Source organism: Podarcis filfolensis (genome assembly GCF_964270895.1).
Source record: "Podarcis filfolensis genome assembly, chromosome: 4".
In the NCBI taxonomy this organism is placed as follows: Eukaryota; Metazoa; Chordata; class Lepidosauria; order Squamata; family Lacertidae; genus Podarcis; species Podarcis filfolensis.
In genome coordinates, this window is record NC_139607.1 from 82493196 (window position 1) to 82506485 (window position 13290).

The following is a 13290-nucleotide window of genomic DNA, read 5'->3' on the forward strand; positions in this document are numbered from 1 at the left end:
ATCCTGTTTCATGAGGTGAGATGGATACTATAAGAGGCAGGGTCTTTTGGATGGTGGCGCCAAAACTTTGAAATGCCCTCCCTGCAAAAGCCCACTAGGCTAGGTTCTCTCCTTGTTTGCTTTTAGACATGCACTGAAAGCTTTCTTTTCTCATCAAGCTTTTAATAGCTAACTATCTGCTGCTTCTAAAGTTGGCTTTGCTTTTAACTGATGGCACCCCTCGTTTCTTTTATCTCCAAAGTTCACAGGGACGTGTGGATGATTATGTAGCCAAACATCACCACCAACACCCAAAAGCGAGGCATCAGCAGGGTTGTGGAAGCCCTAAGGTTTGCAGAAGTACCAAAAAAATCTTTAGCGCAAAAGCAGCAAAGGAGCGGGGAACCTCCAAAACAAACCAATGATGAGAACTGAGTGTTTTCAGTGACCACAGAATATTAACTGACTGTTTGGGTGGCGAACTGGGAGTATTTTGGAGGACTCCCTCCATAATGCAAACATTTTGTCGCAGGTTCCACTTGTTTTATTAGTTATTATTGTTAATAATAATAATAAAGCAGAATAAAAAATAATAAAAAATAAATAAAAACCAAAATGGAGGGCACCCCATTTTCTACCCCACGACTAGGTGGGACTTTGGCGTCATCTGCCAGGGCTCTTCTTATGATCAAAGTACTATACAGTGGTACCTCGTATTAAGTACTTAATTCGTTCCAGAGGTCTGTTCTTAACCTCAAACTGTTCTTAACCTGAAGCACCACTTGCTAATGGGTAACCTGAAGCTAATGGGGCCTCCTCCTGCTGCCGCGCCGCCGGAGCACGATTTCTGTTCTCATCCTGAAGCAAAGTTCTTGACCTGAAGCACTATTTCTGGGTTAGCAGAGTGTGTAACCTGAAGCGTATGTAACCCGAGGTACCACTGTAAATGAAATCCCATTAGCGGTTTTTATTTCTTTATTTTTGTGTGGTTTGTTTTGCATCTGCTCAGGGTCTGCCTGCTTTAGCTGTCCCAGTCCTCCTCGCCTTGTTCTCCTCTCAAGTGTATGTTTCCTTTCTCGCTGTTGCCTAGAGGCATTGGGTTACGTGCAAACGGGGCTTTCCCTTTGGCAGCTGTGTGGGCTGGATTTGCTCGCTTAGCACCTTTCTCAGGGCCTCGGATGATGTCATGCTTCCCGGCCCAGGAGGGCGTTTGCAACCAGTCCCACAGAGGTGTGCGGAGTGCCGTGCGAAGGAGCATAAACAAATAAGCCCGGCCACCGAACTGATTGCTAAATGCGGTATTTATGTCTTCTGCTTGAAAAATCCCCGCCTTCTTCAAAAGGTTGCTTTGCAATGGCGTTTGCTTTATAGGGAGACGAGAGCACTGAAATCTCTCTGGCACCATTAGGAGGAAGTTGTTTAGAAAGCAGGTGAAATTCCCTCGTCGGCACTGCCGTCTCGTCCTGCAGGTAGGCAGATCAAAGCTGCAGTTAAAGGCGCGAGAGCAGGCCAGGCCAGATTTTTACTCGGACACTTGGAAACCTGTCTCCACCTGCTTTAAGCAAACAGGTCTCTGTTTTTTTTTTATTTTTGTGTGTGTCCTTTAGCAGGTGGGAGAGGAGGAGGGATTGTTAGAGCAGTGGGAGAGGGAATGTTGTGGCTTCATTCTCTGCTGGGTTTTCTAAAAAGACGGACCCCATTTTGGAGAGCAGAACTGTCAACGCAAGAACTGAGAATGTGTGAGAGGGTGCCTCCGGACTGCCAGATTTTTCCAAGAGCACAGACTGGCAAATTTGGGGAGGCACAATTACAGTTAATCAAAGAGCTGCCCTAGTTCGGGGGTAGGGAACCTCTGCCCTGTGGGCCAAATTTAGCCACCAGGCCTCCCATTTGGCCTGGCAGGCAGTTTAAGGGAAGGCACACCCACCTGCCATACACATGATACCACTTCTGGGTTGGGTAAGGGCAGGGCTTCAGAGGATCAACTGGGAGCTTAAAGTAGGCTCCCAGTTCTTTCTTTCTTTCCTCGCTGGAGCAAGCTGTACTCAGCTGATGGGCCTGAGGAGGGTTGGTTCACAATGGGTGACCCTGCTGCTGTTGAATCTATATATTTAAATGAAGGAAATCTTGACCATTAATCCTCCTGCAACTTGTAATTGCCAGGAAGGAAGTGTCTGAACAAACCCATCAATCTCAGGCAATGTTTTTACCCTGTGCATTTATTAATATGTCCTTATTAGATATAATTCATGCTCTGCATTCTATAGCTTGGGCTTTTGGGGGGCGGGTTGCCAGTTCTTTAAAGCCGACCCTGGGTTCTTTCGCTTGAAAATAGCAGCTTGACTTGCTGCAGTTAACAAGTGAACTCCTTGAGCTCCTTGCCAAGGAAAAAGTTTCGCTTGCCAACTCCTGCATATTATCAGACCTCTGTTAAAGGACAAAAACAGGCTGGGCTGGTTTTTCCCCCTTCCCTTTTCTTTCTGGCCGGGTAGCAGCCCTGTCTAGCTTATTAATCCAGCTACCAAACTTCATGAAGCAAGGCAGACAGACTCACTGGAAACTGGCCTCTGATGCCCTGATGTGGAATGGCAGCTGGGATATTCCTGAGCTCCATGGTAATTAAACATGTGGACATTTGTAAACAGGCCTTTAATTTCAAAATGCTGACAGGAGCAATTGACATCTGCAGGATCCTTTTACTCTTCTGCCTCATAATTGGCCAAAGCAGCTAAGGTGGGTCTGTTTATTCTTTGAAGATCCCTAATAAAGGAGGGGAGGGGATCGTTCTAGTGTAATTAGGAAGAAACCTTTTAGAAAGGTGTCCAATCTCTCTTGAAAGAGAAACCTGTAGGAAAGCAATCCTGTGGTACGGGAAAGTCAGGCTTTGGTAGAGATGAAAAAGAAATCCTGAAGGCAAGTTCAAAAATAGAATAAAAAAAAATTATATACAGTGTGGTTAAAATTGCCTGCCTGCCCCAGAGTCAAATCCTTTCACTGTTCAAAGTAAACCTAAGAAGCTAGTTTTGCTAACCTGGGTTGTAATTCTGTACACACTTACCTGAGAGTAAGCATACTGAATGGAGTGAAACTTACTTTTGAGTAAACATGCCCAGGTTTGAGCTGTTGTCATTTGATTTTCAGAGCCTGTATGAGGCAGAAATTTGAAAAGTAAAAAGCCTTTCATACTGCAAGATCTACTGAGGCTGTTCTGGCTAGTTTCAGACCCTTATGTCATAATATGCCTTGCTTACTTCTGGCATGTGAGAAGTGTCAATGATGTAATTTGATTTACAGCAGTAGTTTTATTGGGGCAACCTGACTTTGTATGTTAACTTCTGTTCAAAAGCAAGTATTTTATGGGTAATGTTCATGCACAAAAGCAGAAGGACACCTTAGCCTTGGTGGACTGACTTCAGCAGGGACATAGGCTATGAAAGCTTGTGCCATAATTATTTGGAACCTCATTTGTCATTTTATTGTGGCTGATGGCTTTTGCACCGGGTAGCTTTCCACATCCTGCCAAGCCCCACAGATGATCTGCCGTGAGCCTGTCTTTTAATTAATCTATGTTTTTATTGTTTGTTGCAACGTAGACGTTATTGTTTTAAATAATTTGGAAACTGCCTTGAGTGTTTATTTAAAGGGCAAAGTGTAAGGGAGGGGGAAACACAAAGTTAATAAAACAAAGGTCCAGGACTTGAGAGGCTGAAACAGCGTATACAGAACGAGGTGCTTGAGATGTGGGAAGGATGTGCCCAGGAGGTTACAGGAGGTTACCTGAGACAGAGAGAAGCAGGACCCATAACAAACCGTTGTGGTATAACCTCTTTCCCCATAGGAGAGCTCCACTTCAAGGTTCCATGACTACTGAAGATGATCAGTCTTCATTGGGCTAGGTTTGTTTTGGATTTTCATGTGCTCACTTAAGTGCCTCCCCCCCAAAAAAAAAGACTTCTTGTACTTCTGCAACTCTGAATTCTACCAAGCATCATGATACCTACCTCTTCTCTCCCAGTGGCCCCATTTGGGCTCCATTTCTGCTGGCATGGGGCTGCAGCCCGAGAGTTGCTTGACTTGCTCGGTCACCTATCAGCTCCTGGCTCCATGGAAGTAACTTCAGTTTCTGCTTTTTGGCCAGAAGTCATAGTAACTCAGGAAACTGGTACCCATTCCTTGAATATTCCCATCACTCAAGATTTAGGGTGCCTGATGGTTCTCCTTTGGTCCTGAAAAACATCCCTAGGAGCACATCTGCTGAAAAGGTGTTAAAAGGGTACAGGAGCCTGGGTCTCATTTGCATCTGGCCACCTACACCAGGCCTAAGGAACCTGTGGTCCTTCAGGTGTTGCTAGATGACACTTCCCATCTTCCCTAACCATTGGCCCTGCTGGCTACGGCTGATGGGAACAGGAGTTGAGCAACATTTAGAGGGCCAAAGGTAAAATAGCCCTGACCTCTCTGTGTTACAGGCTTCTGATGTCAACATACAGCCTCATTCTGACCTGGTATGGTAACTTCCTATTTCATCCATCTAGCCTAGTTTCTTTTATTTTGATTGGCAGTAGTTCTGGGGGTTTTTTGCCTGCAATCTGGAACGCTTTTTACTGGAGATACTAGGGATTGAGCCTGAAATGTGTCCTCTTCCCATAACCACATCTTTTTAAAATAATAATATTAATAGAATTTTATTTATATCCCGCCCTCCCCAGCCGAAGCCGGGCTCAGAGCGGCTAACAGCAGTAAAATGATATAACATTTTCAGTGTTCTTTAAACACAGTGTGCAAATTGTAATTCTGAAAATGTTCACCTGGAGTCCGAGGCACTTGAATTAGCCTTAACAATACTATTTTTCAAGAATGTGCATTGCATATAGGAAATAGTCGTTCACTGGACATCAGGGCTTATATTTCAACAAGGAAATTCTATTCAGTAAAAGGGCTTCAGCTGCTTGCATGAGACTCTGTGGGCCAGTTTCTGGGCCTGGAATATCCAAGTCAGAGCGTCAACATATTTCCCCTCCAAACCTCTATGACCTATGAGGTGGCAGGCATAAAGTCAACAGGCACATCCTTTCCTGCCATGGGAGGGGGTATGGAAGAGATGAGAAACTTCACCTGTTGATTTTTCTGCCTGTCAACAGTCCTGAAAAACACAGGAACAGAAGTGTCAGTTATTAAACACAAAAAAGGAGGCAGACAGGCACACACCCCAACCACGCAAAGCTGTAGAGCAAGAAAATAGATCCTGCCTGGATCTCTCCAACCGCCTGTCGGTTGCAGAAATAAAAAAAAAAAGCGCAAGCACTTTATACCTTTCAACTTGTTCTTCCCTGCCTGCAAGGCGCATTACAAATAAATGACAAAGCGTTAGGGGAGGGAAGGCTCATGCAGGCCCCCGGAGCATGCCAGCGAGCCAGTTTATACTTGCTGCCGGAGTGTAATAAAGTCAGCTTGCTTGAATGCACAAGCAGCTCCTGAGGACCAAAGGACGGTGTGGGAAGGCAGCAAGGAGGGGGGCGTGTCGGAGAATGCTCCAGTATGGTGGCTTCCGATGACAAGCGAACTGTGCGAAGAGACGGCAAGCTGAAAGGGAAACGGGACTGCCTGGCGCGGCCACCGGCAAACCCAGCCAACTCCGGCAAGGAGAGTGAGGCAGTGTGGTAAGCAAAACTCCTTCCAACCTCGAGAGACAGCCTTCGGAAAGACCGTGCGGAGCTGCCCTAAGTGGCTTAGCACTCGCCCTGCTTACGTGCTCAGCCGAGTTCCATTGCCGTTGTTTGTTTGATGTAGAAAGTTGGATTAATCATCAAACAGTTTTATGGAAAGAGAAGGCCTACCCTATGCTCTGGAATGCTGAAGGGTGCCTAACTCTGCCCACCTCCAGTTCTTTGGAATAGCTCCTGGGCCTCTCTAACAGATTATATGTCAGGCAGGAGCTGAGCAAGTGATTCCCACCCCCCTCGTAGGAAGCTTCCTTATATTGGCTCTGACTCCCTAGCTCATTAAGGTCTACAGGTTTCTCTGCCAGTCTTCCCTGGAGATGCCCGGGTTTGAAACTGGAATGTTGTGCAGGTCCGGGACAGGGAAAGTATTGGTTTGTTTCTTTTCTGCTTATGGTGATAAAACCCCAGTATCTCTGCCAGGGGAAGAGATGGCAACCCTAGTAAGTCATGTTGTGTGGTGTTGTTGTTTTTTTTTAAAAAAACAGTACAGCAGTTAAGGGAAGTGTTGGATTTACCACAGCAACATCGTGGGTGTTTTTTGATTGGCGCTTAATGCATGTCGGTAACTCGGCAGGGTAAATTCAGACTAATAATGTCTATAAAGATGCTTGTCAGTCCAGCCTCTCCCTCTCTCTCCTGCTCCTCCCCTTTAACAAATGACAGGTTGTTGCTCTGAAAAATGTGACAGGTGGAAACTTGCGGATTGTAAGGAATGATATTTTAAAGCCGGGAGTGATCTGCTGACCCTGTTGGTGCATGGCTTTCATTTCACACTTCTTTAAGTAGATGGATAACTCTAACCTGAAGCAAAATTTGAGGCAAACTGATTTGCCTCGATATTTTGGACTTCAATAGCCTGACACTTAAGTCAGTTAATACACTATACTTAAATTTGAACTGATTTAATCCCGTTGGGGATGGAAATGTTTTCAGCCCATGCGCTTTGCCAGGATTGGTTAGGACCAGGCTACCTAGTAAGCCTTTTGATTTAAAATCTGTAGTTTAAGAGGCTGCAGGGGCAGGATTTATCCGCAGTTCAGAATTAGGCCATTCGACGAGAGCCTCCATGGCACCCCTATATTAGGGGAATCTAAATCATAGAATCAAAGAATTGCAGAGTTGGAAGGAGCCCTGAGGGTTATATGGATACACTTTTTGTTAAAAGAAAAAGAAAATAAAAACATAGAAAAAATAATAATCAAGAATTAGCAAGTCTGTCGAGCAAAGAAGCACCAGACATCATACTTCCTTCTTGTGGTGGGCAGGAAAGTCACCATATACAAGTTCGTATCCCAGCTATGTATTTATAATTTCCCCTTTTGAAAGAAGGGAAAACAGAGGCAAAGAAGTGAGTTGTCTGGCATAAGGCGAGCCTTGAAGGGGCTTTTATTATTCCTTTTACTTCTGACGATCACGCTGCGTGTGCCTTTCCTTTGTAACCAAAACGGCACTATCCATGCACAAGGAACCCAAATGTACAAAAGTGTAAAAGATATTTAGAGGAAAAACTCAGATCCAAATGTTACCTTTTTTGAAGGGGGGAAAACAGGGGTGGGTGAGGAAAGGACTAGAGTGTCTGTCGTCCTGAACACTGCAATGGCAGGTCCCACCTGTACTGATTATATTATAAAAAATGCATTCGCATGGTAAGTGTTGTGTATACGCATATAAATGTAATATTTTATTCCTCCTCCTCCTCCCTGCTGCCTGCCTATTCTGACCTAGGTAGTGCAATCTGATGCATGCCTACGCAGAAGTAAGTGCCACTGGATGCAGCAGGACTGGCTTTCAAGGTGACATGCAGAGGCTTGTGCCATCAGAGCTGAGTGCGCCTGGAAAAGCATTAGAAAACCAACTAGAGAAATGAAAGATGCAAGGAGGAATACTTAACTGGGAGCGCTTTCCAAAAGTGTAAGGTTTAAGCGACAGCTCTAAGCTCAAAGCCTTACTAGGGAGTAAGGCCTATTGAGACTTACTTCTCTGAGTAAACTTGCTTAGAACTACAGTGTTAAAGAAGCAGAAGGATTTTTAAAAAAATTATTGTTTTGCTTTCTGTTCTGAATGTACAAGGCTCTAATGAGCGCAGGCAGTGTAAATCTACTCTACTAATTGTTTCGTGTGGCACCTGTTTTGGGAGTTTCTTTCGTGAATTCTGTACAGTGGTACCTCGGGTTACGAACTTAATTCGTTCTGGAGGTCCGTTCTTAACCTGAAACTGTTCTTAACCTGAGGTACCACTTTAGCTAATGGGGCCTGCCACTGTGCTGCCGCCACACAATTTCTGTTCTCATCCTGAAGCGAAGTTCTTAACCCGAGGTACTACTTCTGGGTTAGCGGAGTCTGTAACCTAAAGTGTCTGTAACCCGAGGTACCACTGTATACTGTGGTATACTGTTCTTGACAACCGCCACCCGTACGTCTGTGTGTGTTTTGTAGGTTCTCTCAAGGTAGAAGCAGCAGGAGGTTTACTGAATAGAAGCGGGTGACTTACCATACATGACTGATGGGCTGAGATTCAGTTACGTGCTGTGTAGGCCTGCCCTAATTCAAGATTCCTCCTCTAAGCTAGTTAATTGATCCGTTAATCTGCCCATTCACAAAGCAAGTAATTAGAATTGATAGCACAGTGGGTGTGATGTCGTGAGACTCTTGAGGAAAGGTAACTGGTTCCTCCTTGCGCAATTAATATAATTTTGTATTGTCTGAGGGAGGGGAAATCTTATGCATTTGGCCTGATCCACGGAGCTATGGGACCTGAAGAAGAGTGTACACGCCTGGCTGTGGGAAAACAGTGACACTTGCACATTCCTGTGGGGTATCCCGTGGCATTATATGTAGTATGAAACTGCTCAGTGTTGTGTGCCCACCTGTCATGGACTGGCTGGGTGCAGAGGAGGTCCCAGCCGAGGAGCCCCCAAGGGAACCCCCAGGGGAAGGAGGCTCAGAACCAGGGTGTTGGTGGTGGGACGACGATGAGTGGTTGAAGGGAGAAGAGGGAGTAGACTGGCAGGAGGCGGTGAAGAGGCAACAGGGTTTAGTGAGCAGGAAGAAGCTGAGGCAGAGAGCAGTCCTCATTCAGAGGCTGGAGAGGAGGGGGACCAGCTCCCCTCCCCCATTGGTCTCCCAGAACATGCAGAGAAATGACAAGAGCAGAGCAGAGCAGAGACTGGTTGCACGCAGACACAATCTATGATTGCTTGGGGGGGGATCCTGTAGAGGAGGGAACTTGGGCAACTGTGGAAAGGTGAGGACCTTCATTCCTCACAACAGCCTCATTGGGGCAAGAGCTACTGGGAAGAGTTGCTGGGATCAGTAGCGACTGTTTTGGTTCCTTTGAATAAAGAGTTAACTTCACAGACATCGGTGTTTTTATATCGCTGACCTTCACCTGATTCCAGCTCCTGACACGACCCTGGATCAAGCAGTGATGTGCTTGGGGCAGGACGTTGGGGGCAGAAGTCAGGGGCCTCATTCTGCAGAATGAGCAGGAGACCACCACCACCCAACCCAGCAGGGCTGACTGACTGCATAATTATTATTATTGTTATTCCATTCATGAACTGCTTCCTAGGAAACCTCTCGAAGCAATTTAACCGCAAAAGCATGCATGTGTTGTGCATAGATTCATTTTAATCGTTTATGCTAAGGGGAGTCAGTGTGCAGAACCAGGGAGCTGGACTGAGCTATGGAAGGGACCACAAGGATCATCTAGTCTAACCCGTTGCAATGCAGGAATCTTTTCCCCCCAACATGGAGCTCAAACCCATCACCCTGAGATTAAGAATCTCATGCTCTACTGACTGAGTTAGCCAGCAAGCAGCCTAAATGTTTTAATGGTGCTGTCTTCCCCAGAAATAGCGAATTCTGAGCAGAGCATTGGTGTGGGGTACTTAGTAATCACAGCCCAAGATTTATAGGAAGAAATAGGAGGAGGAAGCTTTTAAAACAAAAGCAGCCCAATCCTGGGCATGTTTACTCCAAAGTAAATTCCACTATGTGTGGTCGGTCTGACTCTGGAGAAATGTGCCCAGGATTGCAGCTGAATTCTTCCTTCTTCCCCATCAACTGTACCTTAGGAAGCTTTTCGCAGGATATTAAGGCAAAATAATCAAGTGCTGATTCCTTGTAATCCCCCCCCCCCCCCCGGTTTATCTTCAAAGCAACCATTTAAATTCTTTTTTGCAGATATGACCCCTTTGCTGCGGGCTCCCACATGTCTTCCAAGGTGGAGGAAATGGCAACGGTGAGTCACTTAACTATTTTATTAACCTATAAATGTCCATTAAATTAACATTTGCTTGTGCTGTGAGTTTTCTTGCTCTCTCTTCTAGCTGTCACTGGAGGGGAGCTGCACATTTTAATGGCACGGGGGCATTTGACTTGGGCTTTGGAGATGATGTCTTGGGCTCCTCCTTGTACTCATGGCTCTGTGTTTATTTTTGTCCAGTGATTATGCCACAGGTGTGACTCTGCCAGTGACTGTTGCCATTGCATCACACATCACTGTGTGTGATTCTGTCATTATTGGCTGTTGCCACTTTGCCAAAATAATAATTATTTTCACAAAGGTATCCACGTTAGTTTGCTGCAGCAAAACAGAGCAAAAATCTTTTTTTAGGTGCATTTAAAGGTGACCAAATGCAGGTGTAAATACACACAAGGTGATATCAGTGGGAAGTGAAATACAGAAAGAGCAGATAGGGGCAATCATGTTGCCAATAACGACTGTTCACGATGACCGTGCGGGTGATAACGCAAACATCCTGGCATCGGTAAGCTAATTAACACACGTAGTGTAATAAAAACCTGCTGTCCCAATTAAAGCCACAGTTGATAGACTGGAACCTCTTGATAAATTGTAGTTCATCAGATTCCCATTGCATCCTGCCTTTTGGAAGTTCCTCTGTTTGAGAACATCCACCTTAAAAGTCAGCCACAGAGAGGCTGAAATGTTCCCTCACTAGTTTTTTAATATTGCCATTTCAAATGTCAGATTTGTGACTGCTTGTTCATTTGCTTCGAGACTGCCCTGTGTATATTGTCTGTCTGTCTGCTACAGAAGGGTAGCTACTGGCAGGTGATATAGCATATCTCGGTAGTGGCGCCTGCCCTGTGGAATGCCCTCCCAGCAGATGTCAAGGCAATAAACAACTATTTTACTTTTAAAAGACAACTGAAGGCGGCCCTGTTTAGGGAAGTTTTTAAAGTCTGACGCTGTATTGTTTTTAATATTAGGTTGGAAGCCGCCCAGAGTGGCTGGGGAAACCCGGCCAGATGGGTGGGGTATAAATAATAAATTATTATTATTATTATTATATTATACATTAGTGGAATATGGGCAGATGAATGAACCCTAGATGTTGTGGCTGACTTCATTAGGGTTTGTTGCCTGAGTAGATATGGGTCATAACAGAGTCATAATAGTTGCCAATTCTGTCATTGACTGCATTGCCTATGTCACAAGCGGAAGGCATGCAAGCCCGGTGGCCATGGTTTTTATTATTAATTCTTTTGACTTGGGCTGCTCAGCCAACTATTTTGTCCCTTGCTTTATGCCGGCTTGTTATGACCTCCTTCACCCCCTCGGGAAATGCAGAAATCATCGACAAAGTTGGTTCAGTGTCCTGCCATTAATCTAACGCAGTGATTCCTGCCAGAGACGGGAGTATTGGGATTTTGGTTTTTGGGAAAATTAGGCTGCGGTGTTAGATGCATTCATTACTTCATGCCTGTTGAAGCAGGAACGGCCCAGTCAGCAATGACTCTTCGCGTAGGGTCTCTGCCAGTGTGTGGGTGGTGACATCATCTTCAGAACACCACGGGAATTCCCATTTCATGCTGCAGCCCAGGTCTGAGAGGCATCACTATTGCCTAGTAAAGCTAGTGTCCTCCCAGAGCTCTGGCTGGTTAAACAGGGAAAAGGGAAGGGCACCAAAAGGCAAAAATATTGAACTGGGTTGTGCTGCAGTTGCAAGGAAGATGCCCGCCCATTGTGCTGGGAGCAGATCAACAAGATGTGTGTGTATGTGTATCTTCGGGTATCCTCTTTGTGTGTCCATGTGAAGTATGCCTCCAACTTTAATCCAGAGGAACACTGTTCCCAAGGCATCAGAAGTTTAGTACACTTTTATTTGATCCAGCAATGAGTGGAGGAACTCATGACCTTTGTCTTCTGTGATTTATTAAGCCTTCAAGGCCTTCCCATTTGTATATAGCCAGGGTAGCCAACGTAGTGACAAACCAGGTGGTGTTGAACTCCAATTCCCATCAGCCTCAGCCAGCATGTTGAATGGTCAGGCATGATGGGAGTTGTAGTCCAGCAACATTAGCTGCCCCGGCATATAGTATATAGAAATAGCGAACTCCTTCTCTGAGTGTGGATCCTTATGGGCACCAAAAGGAGATAACTGCAGGCGCTAGGGAAAATCCCAGGTTAGCAGGGGTGCCAAAAAAGAAAGAAGGAAATAAGCAAACAGTTGGGTTTTGAAGGAATGCAAAGCAATGTCGCTTTTATAGCCAGGCTGCTATTAAAATTATCAGTACAGTATGGTTCCTTCAGATAAGCAGGCGTTTTTTCATTTTCTTTTTTCTAATTGGCCAGTAATAAGCTGGCTTTGATCTGTTGCAGAGGTGAGGGAGGGGAACACAACTATTCATTTCCTTGATTTTGACTTCACCACCACAGATTGAAACATGCGACAGCCCTTTGCCCTCTGAACTGGCAAATAAGGGTCTGGATGCAAACCAAGCCGAGATGACAGATGACAGCACGTGTACATGGAACGAGCAGCTGGAAAATGAGCTCTTACGAGGTAAGCTCATATTTCCCCTTGCCATTTTTCTTGAGATCAGGGGTCCACAAATTCAGAAGGCAGGTTCTGGCACTAGGTGAATATGTCCACTGAAGTCTCCTACCTTTGTCTTCTGGCTTGATAATAACAGTTTGAATTTTCTTCGTGTTATTATTGTTATCATTATTATTAACTACCCACCTTTCACCCTAAGCTTCCAGGGCAAGTTACAACATGAAAACGAGTTTAAAACAAATAGCGATAGCAAAAATAAAGCGGGAACTAAAAACATAGAAGGTCAGTATCTTTGATTTCCCCTTTCTCCAGGTGGATTGTGCCAGCGGTTATGGTGTTTTCTTGCAGACACTGGCACCATCTGTCTGGACAAGAACAGAATATATTGATTCAGGTTCAGACAATCTTCTAAAGCAGGCACAGGGAACCTCAGGACTGGGGTGCAAATACAGCCCTCCAAGCCTTTCTTATCGGCCCCTGGGTATCTCTTGAGGCTGCTCCCCTTACTAGCCCTGCCTTGCACCTTCCTTCAGTGATGATGTCCAGCTGGAATGCGCCCTTGAACTCTGACGATGCTTCTGGCTTGTGTGGGTAGAAGATAAGCCCCTCAGGACCGCAGTAAATCAAGGACTGCCTCTCTCCACATAAGCCATCCCAGACCCTGAGATCGTCCTCTGAGGCCCTTCTTGGTGTGCTGCTTCCATGAGAGGCAACACAAGAAGGGCCTTTTCTGCAGTGGCTCCCCATTTGTAGAATGCTCTCCCCAGGGAGGCTTGCCTGGT

At 45.5% G+C, this 13290-nt stretch overlaps 1 protein-coding gene across 9 annotated transcripts in view; it reads left to right on the forward strand.

Moving 5' to 3' along the window:
- The window catches only part of EXPH5 (exophilin 5), a 53362-nt gene that overhangs the window by 31551 nt on the left and 8521 nt on the right, over nucleotides 1-13290 (forward strand). For 2 of the 9 annotated variants that reach the window (XM_083608922.1, XM_083608921.1), the window contains exons 4-5: nucleotides 9888-9945; nucleotides 12388-12514. In XM_083608922.1, the coding sequence (XP_083465048.1) occupies nucleotides 9888-9945; nucleotides 12388-12514 (185 nt within the window). Of the gene's footprint in view, nucleotides 1-872; nucleotides 1278-1312; nucleotides 1449-2500; nucleotides 2713-5384; nucleotides 5640-9887; nucleotides 9946-10325; nucleotides 10475-11163; nucleotides 11313-12387; nucleotides 12515-13290 lie in introns of those variants that run through there. The other 7 variants (XM_083608924.1, XM_083608928.1, XM_083608927.1 and 4 more) reach the window with 7 other exon arrangements.